General features: G+C 38.7%; 1 protein-coding gene across 1 annotated transcript; it reads right to left on the reverse strand.

Moving 5' to 3' along the window:
- Nucleotides 1–8820: 8820 nt before the first annotated feature.
- Nucleotides 8821–10332, reverse strand: LOC139195955 (uncharacterized). Its single transcript, XM_070821642.1, has 3 exons — nt 9813–10332; nt 9500–9636; nt 8821–8881 (listed from the first exon to the last, which is right to left on the reverse strand). The coding sequence occupies exons 1-3, from the start codon at nt 10101–10103 to the stop codon at nt 8866–8868; spliced, it is 444 nt and encodes a 147-aa protein (XP_070677743.1). The 5' UTR covers nt 10104–10332; the 3' UTR covers nt 8821–8865.
- Nucleotides 10333–12484: the final 2152 nt, after the last annotated feature.

A 12484-nucleotide genomic window follows, 5' to 3' on the forward strand; every position in this document is an offset into this window, starting at 1 on the left:
TTCTCGTAATAAAAGACAACAACCTTATTGTCACACTAAATTTGCACTTATCTTGATATAGAATCCATGATCTCAAGACTGTTTATAAAATTCCTCAGCCACATTGTGAAGTGGCTTCATAACAATTTACAAATTTAACTTGCATAGTGGAAGTGGCAACTATATCTTGTTTCACACTCTTCCATGACACTGCCCCTTTCAAATTGCTTTGGTATTTTTAAATTGCTTTGATATTTTTAATGTGCTTTAGAATTTTCTAAATACCATGGCTATTGTAGCAAGTTTTTTGAGTAGCTTAAAATTATCAAACTAACTTTTTTTCTTAACGGGTTACTCTCTGGTAAACCTGTGTTCTTAACGTGTGACCCGACAATAATCCGATTAGTTAATGTGTTGACCTAAATCCTGTAATCTTTGTGTCGTTTCGGATCAAGTTAACAAGTCGTGTAAGAAATTGCTAGGTCTAATAATATTGTGGTCAACAAGTAGCTGTACTACTAGAATTTTGGTGAAACAAGTAGCCAATTTATTATTATAGATGAGACTAATTAGGATCAAGTTGAAACTGGGGTAATACTACCATACGGAAAGAGATTTGTAATGGCCAGCTAACAAGATACGGAGGCTGTTCCGTAGTTCAATCAATAACTAGTTTGTACGGTCAAAAGGTCGGTTGGATATAATTTATATTCATTCGGGTTATATGATTGAAATTTGATCACTCGGGTCTAATCAATTTTTCTGGTCTTGCTCTACTAAACTAATAACCGACCAAAATGATTAATTTGCAAGTATATAAATACAAATTGAATACATGCTTGAAACATTCGTCTGTTTTTCATTATTAACATAAGAAACACGTTTATTTTTATTTTATTTTTCTGAAATCGATTGAAATTGTGTATTTCAAATTTTGATTAATTGTAGAAATGGAACGCATTCGACAAACAACAAATAATAATCAAAATAAAATACTCACGATACATTGGTTGATATCGATCGAATACTACAAAGCGATTATTTCAGCAATGACGAGTTTTTTTTTTACAAAAAAAAAAAAATCATATTATCTACACTAAGGGGGTGTGGGTGACACACCCCATCCCGAAGGAGGGCATGCTGGGCATCACGTGAGAGTGACGTAACCATTTACACAGTTCGGAAGCTTTAAAAAAAAACAATTACTAAGATGAAACACCCAAGGGTGAGTCCCACTTTTGTGAATTCTGTCAGAACACCGTTGGATTCCTCGTGGCCACCAAAGCTCTGCTATCTGGAACCTGGAGGGGCGCAAAACTAAATTGAGTGGGTCAGTAAAACAAAGTTTTTCGAAAATATTTCATTTAAAACATTTCTAACCCCTCACTGTAAAACGTGTATACTTTCCTAGAAAATAACATAATAGTATATAAAACCTCATACGTCACAAATCACCAATCTATCACAAATCCAGGAATATGCCATGCCATAAATGTCAATAACAAAACGCTGATGCATCAAAATAACAGGTGACATAATGAATCAACCGGAGACCCTGCAATTGGTCCTGTATGGTTGATTCCATAGCTCAACATCCAACCCAGCCGGAGTCACCACGGTGACCTGTACGGCACTACTCTGCACATAAGTCGGAACTACCTGAAGTAGTCTGTACGACGAGGATGGTGTAATGATACGCTCTAGTGCTTCTCTCATCAATCATCTGCGCACGTAATCTAAGGTCACCTACTAGTCGGAACCACCTCTAGTGGTCTGTACGACTAGCGTGTCGGAACCCTCTCATGGTTTGTACGACATGCACCAACTTGGATCCAAGGTGAGCGTGCGGTGCAGTGAATAATATAAGCACTAACACCGGGGTGCAGGTTATGAGTTCTCGACACAATTCACATTATCGATGATTCACATGATTAACATAAAACTCACCTGATACTCACTTGTGCGTCCACAACACCAATTCATATATATATATGCATCAATTTCAATTCATATAATTCATAATATGCATGCATGGTGTTTGAAAACATACTTTCATATAAATTCAATTTCTGGGAAAATTAATAGTATATAGATATGTACTGAAAATAAAACTGCCCACTCACCTGGAGTTTGCCCAACAACTCCCTAGCACCACATATCAAGGTGTCATGACGATCGGCGCCTAGAACAATAATCAAATCCAACCTCATAATTCATATCGATAAAATATATAACTTATATAAAACACGTCACTACGTAGTTCGATCCGGAAGATTTGCAACTTAAATTTCAAATCCATAACTTCCAGAGGTCCACAATATACTTCTAGGACAGCATCCTAAAATTTCATTACCATCCAACGGTTAGATCTCCGTCAATTTCCAAAACCAAGTGACGGTTAACATTCTATTTTATGAACTTACAAGTCCAATTCCGAAAGATCCGTAAATAGGATTCCCGATCCGTAAGTTCCTATAATCCTCAAATATTACGTATTACAACGTATCAAAGTTTGGTGACGATCCAACGGTCGGATCGTCAATTCAAATTTTTACCTAACCATGAATCGAGACGAACTTAGGTTCAATTACTCAATTTACGTCCATCAATTATCAAAACTGAACCTAAAACCTTAAACACATGCTAAGAATGACATTGGTGGGCCATTGGCCATGCACCGCCGCACGGGCCGCCACGGGTGGCGGTCGGCCGCCCCGGCTCGCAGGAAAATCAAACTATTTCAAAAAATTACCAAAATTTGTAGATTTGAAGATCTCAACGAGTAGAGTAAACTTTATTACTGAAGCCAAGGCCAATTTGGCCTGGAAGAGCTCCAATTTTGCCAAAACCGTGAAGAACCCTAGAATTGGGTGTTTTCAATTCGACCTTCAAATCAACTCCACCGTCCAAATCAATGCTTGGGCTTTGTTCCAGGTCCTAAGGGAATGCTAATGGTGTTAGTAATTGAAAGAAAACATTTCAAAATTTGAAGAATTTGAACAAGAAAGTCGCGGCACCCACGGGTGCATTTTTCACCAAACCACCATCAAATTTCATGATTTTTGGGGTGAAACATGAAGAGGGAAGGCCTAGGTGTTGATTGGGAGTGGTACCTTGATCCAATTCGTCGGAAAATTGAACAAGAACGGTGAGAAACCGCCGGTTTGAAGGCACGGGTCGCACGGGTCAAGGATGACCCGTTTCCTCCTTTTCCCCCGTCCACCACTCTCCCTCCTTTCCCTCCTTTCTTCTCCCTCTGATTGGTCCTCCACCTTCTCTTCTTTCTGGTTGGCCCAACTCCTCCCGCTCTCCTGTTCCGATTGGGTAGCTTGCCCTTCTCTCCTCCTTTCTGTTTCTCCTCTTCTTTTCTTCACATACATACACACACAAAAACCTTTCAACATCTTTTTATTTATTTATTTATTTTTTCCTTACATCCAAGCCATCCAAATTTTAATAATAAAATTCATAAAATGCCCAAACTTCAAACTTTAAAATCTTTTTCGTTATAACTCCAAATAATGGACCGTCTGCGCTCACGCTTCCGTAACGACAGGTACTACGAGGATATGCCAAGAAAACAAATCTTAGATAGCACGACACAATTATTAACCTCGACTAATGCGCGTGCCTCAAAGGGCATTTTTGAAAAATCCTTTATTAAAACTTTAAAAACTCTTAAAATCAGGGACCAGCTGTCACAATCTACCCACCTTAAAAAATTTCGTCCTCGAAATTTACCCAATCTTTACAATCCATCGATATCCATAAAACAACCTGAAACCCTGTCTCATTCGATCTTTCGTCTCCCAAGTAGTTTCTTCTGTTGAATGATTCATTCATAAAATTTTCACTAACTTCACTGTTTTATTCCTTAGAACTTGTCCTTCCAATCCAAGATAATCACTGGTTCCTCAACATAAATCAAATCTGGATTAACTTCCAAAGATTAAGGAGGAATCATACGCGACAAACCTGCTATTTTGTAACGAAGCATCCAAAACATAAACTACACTATACACCTTATCCAATCCCGAAAGTACTCAAACTTGAAAGTATTTCACTAATTCCTTCAATTATCAAAGACGGCCTGATGTACCTAGGATTTAACCTGTCTTCCATTTCGACCCGAACCGCAACTTTCCAAGGTGATAATTTCAAAAACATCTAATCTCCTGCATTACACGTTCGGTTAGTGGCATGTTTGTCTGCTAAGCTCTTCAGCCGATCCTGGCTCACTTCCAGGGTAGACTTAATTACTTGAATATTCCGAGTAGTCTCCTCTACTAACTCAGGGCCTTGAATACCATCCGTCCACAATTTTAACAATTTCGAAACACAAGACACAGCTTTACACGGCTTTATAACGTTGCTCTCGGGAACAAACTAAAAGGGCCAACATACCCAAAAAGTTCAACAGATCCGTAAGCCCAAATCTCTTTTCCATAAGACAGATAAATAACTGTGGCACTTCTGGAAAGGTTACTGCTCTTTCATTGAAGAATACTGCGCTGATTTAGTAAGCCAATCAATTAACACCTCAATTTCATCATAACCATCTCGTGAACGAGGAAACTTGCACCCACAATCTATATTAATATTTTCTCATTTCCGCTGTGGAACGGGAAGTAACTACATCAATCCAAAAGACTTCTTTCTTTCCGTTTTAACCTGCTGACAGATGTTACATATATTTATATATACAAATATTTCTCTTTTCATACCTGACCAATAGTAAAATGATCGAATGGTATAATACATCTTAGTACCTCTAGAATGCATTGTATAGGCTGAACAGTACGCAAATTCCAAAATTGCTTCCTTTAATTCCATAACATTAGGTGTAAACACCTTGTTCTCTTGCATAAGCTTGCCATCTGATTCTCTAACCCTGAGGTCTTTCTTTTTCCCGTTATTCCTTGCTTTAAATATATTCTTGAATTTCTTCGTCAAATGCTTGAGTCTCGAGTACGACCTACCAAATAGGCCTAACTTGACAATTAGAAAGTACATTTTCTTTTCGGTCTTCCATTCCCAACTTTACTCCAGTAGATCTCAAATCCACAAGAAGATGAACATGGCAATCGTACCAAGCATTAATTCTTGCTGGGGTCTTCCTACTAAAAGCATTGGCCACAACATTTGCATGATCACCCTGGTTGTGCAATCATAATCACTAAGCAACACAATCCACCTTAGTTGCCTAAGATTAAGATACCTCTGAATAAACAGATATTGGATACTTTTTTTATTCGTAAAAATCTTGCACTTTTCTTCCCATAAAGACAATGTCTCCAAATCTTCAAAGCAAAGATGATAGTTGCTAATTATAAATCATGAGTAGGGTAATTCATCTCATGAGGTTTCAATTGTTGTGAAGTGTAATAATCACTCTATCATGTTGCATCAACACACATCCTAACCCATTCAAGGATGCATCACTGTAAACCTCATAATTACCTTTATCATCTGGAAGTGCTAAAACAGGTGTATGAGTGAGATAATGCTTCAGTTGCTGAAACTTTGTTCACAATTTTCATCCACTCAAACCTAACCTCTTTTCTAGTCGATCCCGCCAATGGCAAAGCAATGACTGAAAAATCCTTTACCAACGTCTATAGTAGTCTGCTAGACCAAGAAAACTCAGTACCTCAGTGACGGTTCGAGGTTGTTTCCAATTCTCCCCAGTTGTCACTCATTGAGGATCTACTTGAATACCTTGTATAGATATCACATGTCCCAAAAATGCCACTTGATTCGTCCAAAATTGACATTTGCTAAACTTAGCATACAACCGATGTTCCCTCAAACATTTTAACACCAACTCAAAATGACTAGTATGCTTTACTTTCACTTAAGAGTATACCAGACCTCAACTATTTCCTTGAAAACACATAGGCACCTCTAAGCTGATCAAACAATCATCAATGCACGGCAATGGATAACGGTTCTTATTCGTTACCCGATTCAATTACCTAATATCCATACATATTCTTAAGGTCCCGTCTTTCTTCCTTATAAACAAAGCTGGGGTTTTCCAAAGTAACATACTAGGTTGACTGAAACCTTTATCAACCAATTCCTGTGACTGAATTTTCAATTCCTTTAACTCTGTAGGAACCAATCTATAGCATAGAGTCTGTAGTTGGAGACAATTCAATAGTGAACACCACATCTCTGTCTGGCGGCAATCCATGTAAATCATTCCGGAACACATTAGGAAAATGTCTACCACTCGTACATCATCCACAATACTAGGAGTACGATCCTGCAACACCCCATGAGCTAGGTATCCTTGGCAACCTTTTGATAACAATCTCTTTGCTCTCACAACAGAAATAATAGCATGCCTCACTCCACTTGCTCACTTACAAAAGTAACCTCTGATAATCCAAGACAATGGAAAGTAACTGATTTCCCGTAGCAATTCATATTGGCACGATTATAATGTAACCAATATGTGCTTAAAATCACATCGAAATCCACAATGTCTGACGGGATAAGATTCGCTGGCATAACTACTTCTTCCACCATCACTGGACACCCTGAATAAGCATAACCGACATAGAATGACCTACATGTTTACTTGCTTAACGAATCCAACAAATAAGTTATGGATATTACGGTCTGCAGCCCGCAATAACAATAACTCACTGTCGTCTCGATAAGTAAGCAACAATTCTTAAGGGTGCAATATTATCATCTTGCTCTTCATTAGAAATACATATACACTCCTCGATCGTGCTCATTCACTACTTTCTTTGGCAACATCGTCAATGACATAAAATTTCTACATGACAATCAATTAAAACTCTAGCAAAGTAACCAAGAATGTTTAATGTGGCCATGATTAAGCCCGAAAAAAAATTTTGAGTATCATGTAGCTCTATGCCCCATTTGTCCACATGTAACGCATCCTCTGCTTTCTCGCCTATACTGTCTAAAGTGCCTATTATTGTACCTACGGCACAAAGGTACATTTCTTTTACCAATATTTTCCTGCCTCTGGAATCTGGAACCTCCAGTGAAACTATCATCTCTTCTCAGACTAGTAGTACGAAAGCCTACTAGAAGAATTAGAATTATTTCCACTTCTTTTGAAGTTCTGAGATGACTGACCTTTACCCTGGGTCATCCTTCCTCTGATTCCCATTCTTTTCTTATTCCTCTTTATTCTCGTTGATCATGTTCTCAGAGTCCTCAATGCTCAACAACATCTCGTAAACTCTTGGTAAAAAGTACAATGGACAGTGGTCGCCAAAGAACGCCACTTCTTCTTATTATCCAGCCAAAAACAACATAACACCTTGACCGGATTAGCAACAACATCCGAATGGAAACAAGGCAAGTCTGTAAACTCTCTATAATAATATGCCGGAGGAATGAACTTTTCCTTAAACAATTCTTCAAACGACTTCCAAACAGCTGTTCTTCCGATAACATCGGATAACATTCCTATCTCCATCAGAATACAGATTCAACACTCAGAAACTAGGTAGTCATCTCGACCCACCTGTCGGGAAGAAGATTCCCTTGACTTTGCATAATCCGAAACGTCTTTTCTCAAATGATTAAGCCATTGATCTACTCCCTTAGGTTCTTCATTTCCCTAAAGTGATTCAAATTTAACTTATAACCAGTCTCAAAAGGTTCCTTTAGATAATAGACTGAATCACAATGGCAATAGTTTCCCCCCAAACTACTATATCAGGGAAATTAGGCTCATCCGAACTACGTGGCTCGCAATGAGGCGGTATAGTTCTGACAGAAGACACTAGGAAATTCTTAAGATGTCCAGAATTGCAACCTAGGCACTGATACCAACTGACACACCCCATCCCGAAGGAGGGCATGATGTCCATCACGTGAGAGTGACGTAACCATTTACACAGTTCGGAAGCTATAAAAAAAAACAATTACTAAGATGAAACACCCGAGGGTGAGTCCTACTTTTTTGAATTCTGTTAGAACACCGTTGGATTCCTCGTGGCCACCAAAGCTCTGCTATCTGGAACCTGGAGGGGCGCAAAACAAAATTGAGTGGGTCAGTAAAACAAAGTTTTTCGAAAACATTTCATTTAAAACATTTCTAAACCCTCACTGTAAAACCTGTATACTTTCCCAGAAAATAACATAATAGTATATAAAACCTCATACGTCACAAATCACCAATTTATCACAAATCCAGGAATATGCCATGCCATAAATGTTAATAACAAAACGCTGATGCATCAAAATAACAGGTGACATAATGAATCAACCGGAGACCCTACAGTTGGTCCTGTACGGTTGATTCCATAGCTCAACATCCAACCCAGCCGGAGTCACCACGGTGACCTGTACGGCACTACTCTGCACATAAGTCGGAACTACCTGAAGTAGTCTGTACGACAAGGATGGTGTAATGATACGCTCTAGTGTTTCTCTCGTCAATCATCTGCGCGCGTAATCTAAGGTCACCTACTAGTCGGAACCACCTCTAGTGGTTTGTACGACTAGCATGTCGGAACCTTCTCATGGTCTGTACGACATGCACCTACTTGGATCCAAGGTGAGCGTGCGGTGCGGTGAATAATATAAGCACTAACACTGGGGTGCAGGTTATGAGTTCTCAACACAATTCACATTATTGATGATTCACATGATTAACATAAAACTCACCTGATACTCACCTGTGTGTCCACAATACCAATTCATATATATATATATATATGCATCAATTTCAATTCATATAATTCATAATATGCATGCATGGTGTTTGAAAACATACTTTCATATAAATTCAATTTCTGGGAAAATTAATAGTATATAGATATGTACTGAAAATAAAACTGCCCACTCACCTAGAGTTCGCCCAACAACTCCCTAGCACCACATATTAAGGTGTCATGACGATCGGCGCCTAGAACAATAATCAAATCCAACCTCAGAATTCATATCGATAGAATATATAACTTATATAAAACACGTCACTACGTAGTTCGATCCGGAAGATTTGCAACTTAGATTTCAAATCCATAACTTCCAGAGGTCCACAATATACTTCTAGGACAACATCCTAAAATTTCATTACCATCCAACGGTCGGATCTCCGTCAATTTCCAAAACCAAGTGACGGTTAACATTCTATTTTATGAACTTACAACTCCAATTCTGAAAGATCCGTATATCAGATTCCCGATCCATAAGTTCCTATAATCCTCAAATATTACTTATTACAACGTATCAAAGTTTGGTGACGATCCAACGGTCGGATCGTCAATTCACATTTTCACCTAACCACGAATCGAGACGAACTTAGGTTCAATTACTCAATTTACGTCCATCAATTATCAAAACTGAACCTAGAACCTTAAACATATGCTAAGAATGACATTGGCGGGCCATTGGCCATGCGCCGCCGCACGGGCCGCCACGGGTGGCGGTCGGCCGCCCTAGCTCGCCGGAAAATCCAACTATTTCAAAAAATTACCAAAATTTGCAGATTTGAAGACCTCAACGAGTAGAGTAAACTTTATACCTGAAGCCAAGGCCAATTTGGCCTGGAATAGCTCCAATTTTGCCAAAACCGTGAAGAACCCTAGAATTGGGTGTTTTCAATTCGACCTTCAAACCAACTCCACCGTCCAAATCAATGTTTGGGCTTTTTTCCAGGTCCTAAGGGAATTCTAATGGTGTTAGTAATTGAAAGAAAACATTTCAAAATTTGAAGAATTTGAACAAGAAAGTCGCGGCACCCACGGGTGCGTTTTTCACCAAACCACCATCAAATTTCATGATTTTTGGGGTGAAACATGAAGAGGGAAGGCCTAGGTGTTGATTGGGAGTGGTACCTTGATCCAATTCGTCGGAAAATTGAACGAGAACGGCAAGAAACCGCCGGTTTGAAGGCATGGGTCGCACGGGTCAAGGATGACCCGTTTCCTCATTTTCCCCCGTTCACCACTCTCCCTCCTTTCCCTCCTTTCTTCTCCCTCTGATTGGTCCTCCACCTCCTCTTCTTTCTGGTTGGCCCAACTCCTCCCTCTCTCCTGTTCCGATTGGGCAGCTTGCCCTTCTCTCCTCCTTTCTGTTTCTCCTATTCTTTTCTTCACATACATACACACACAAAAACCTTTCAACATCTTTTTATTTTATTTTTTATTTTTTTTATTTTTTTCCTTACATCCAAGCCATCCAAATTTTAATAATAAAATTCATAAAATGCCCAAACTTCAAACTTTAAAATCTTTTTCGTTATAACTCCAAATACCGGACCGTCTGCGCCCACGCTTCCGTAGCGACAAGTACTATGAGGATATGCCAAGAAAACAAATCTTAGATGGCACGACACGACGATTAACCTCGACTAATGTGCGTGCCTCAAAGGGCATTTTTGAAAAATCCTTGATTAAAACTTTAAAAACTCTTAAAATCCGGGACCGGCTGTCATAGTGGGAGTGGATTAAGCTCCACACTAGGCTAGCCATAATAATGTGGTTCAAATTCACCTTTGGCGAGAATCGAACCTAAAACATCTCACTTACAAGTGAAGGAGAATATTATCATCATTTAAACCTTTTCTATTTCCTTTTGAAGTTCTTCACAAATACTAGTAGTTACTTTGTTCTCGTTAATTTTATACAGTATATTTGTTAATCCTCTTCTTGCCAGCCAGTTTCTATATTTTATCATGCAAAAATCATTACTTTTCTGTCTGAACATGTTCTTGGTTTTCTATTCTTGGTGCAGGAAAACAGGAATTGATGTCCACTAAATTGGAGTTTGTGACTTTGTCTACAATATTAATTAGTTGTTAACCAAATAAGGGTTACAAGCATATGAAAGCTTCCTAGTTAGAAGCACCTCAAAAGTTTGATTAATCAAGTTAACTGTAATAAATAGTTCTTAAATAATCTTTGTTAGAGCACTTAAATTAGGTGCTGTCGTCCAAGTTGTGGTCTAAAAAAATATTTTTTATGGAGAATGGCACAAACCAAGTATTTTCCTGCAACATTTTTTTTAATCTTCTGCAGTCAACACTACTTCGCTACCTCATTCATGCAAATACATATTTAATATCCACCCAATCCGCTAGTGGTCTCCCAAAGGCAGGAGTTTCGTTGTTGAAAAAATTAACTAGTATTTAAATAAAGGATAACAATTTCTTATTCTGTAAATAGGCTAAAATGTAATATGTTGTGCGTAGGTTAAATACATGTTTGCGATCAGGTTCTTTGAGCATCTCCACCCATTAGTGGAAGGTAAGGGTAAGTGTTGATCCTAAAAACTATTTAGCCTACGTGGCACGTATAAACTAACTACATCCTTAGGTTGAATGTGGGACATGCCAACTCGTTGGCCGAACTCGACCGGGGAATGAATGACCGTTGTTATGGTGTTGGGTATGCTGATGACTTTTAAATCTTTTGACTATGGTTGAGGAAGGAACACATCTCAGCCTTCGGGTTCTAGAGCCTGAAGATAAGATTGCTAGTTACTATGAAGCTCAATATTAGATTTGGCTTTCAGTGTGCCGAATACTGAGCGATTTGGTAGCACCCTAACTCGCCGAAGGGTTAATGGATTACCTCTTCCAACAAGGACTCAAATAACCCTTGTTGATAGAGATTTGGATAGGTAGTCAACCAAACCAAAAGCAATGATGTTTATCCAAATGGAAGGTGCTTCTTGGTCGCCTGACTCTACGACTCTAATGTTATTTGTCCAAATTGAAAATGTCGCCGGTTGCCTTCACAGTAATGTTTATCCAAACTGAAGATGTGTCGGCAGGAAAAACAATAAAGTAAAATTTCTCAAGAGTTTTGAGAGGATTCGCGTAGAGCGAATGTTTACACAAGGCAGATTTGTGTGTTAATTTGGAGGGGCTTTGAATGTTGCTCTGCCTTCTCTGTTTGTAATGATTATTCACCGTGGGACCGAAGTAGAATCCCACTCGGATTGTAACTCTTTTGACTTCTCCTATATCTTTTGTAGATATGCTTCGACCATTTCTATTAGATTTATAACTTTGAACCCACCCTTTTTCCATTTTAGATTCAATCTTTGGCTTCAATAGATACTCCTTCACTCTCAAAGCATCATTGACATTTGATTCAATCCTGAAGACCCCTCCTTGTATTAGGATTTGGACGACTCTATCCAGGCTTACAAGGAATCCCATTCTTGGTAGGACTTGGCCGCTCTTCCTTGGGCCTGGCTTTACTTGGGAATATTCCATGTTCCCTGGGGCTTTTCCCTTAGGTCGAGCCAATGATCACTCTAGACCCAAAACTGTTAATTTGGGTCCAAACAATAAGTTATGGGTAAGGGCAATAAAATTACCTTTACTATTCACTCTAAACAGTAATTACCTTTGTGAAAGTCTAATCGTTTGGAAGGAGGAAGGGCAAGGCAAAGATGATTACTATGCACATATATATATCGTTTATTTTTCTAATTTTTTTCTTGGTTTTATCCTCCACATGTCATTATCGCCATAGATTTTGGTTAAGATTCTCGACTA

Source organism: Malus domestica, chromosome 05 (assembly GCF_042453785.1).
Source record: "Malus domestica chromosome 05, GDT2T_hap1".
Lineage (NCBI taxonomy): Eukaryota > Viridiplantae > Streptophyta > Magnoliopsida > Rosales > Rosaceae > Malus > Malus domestica.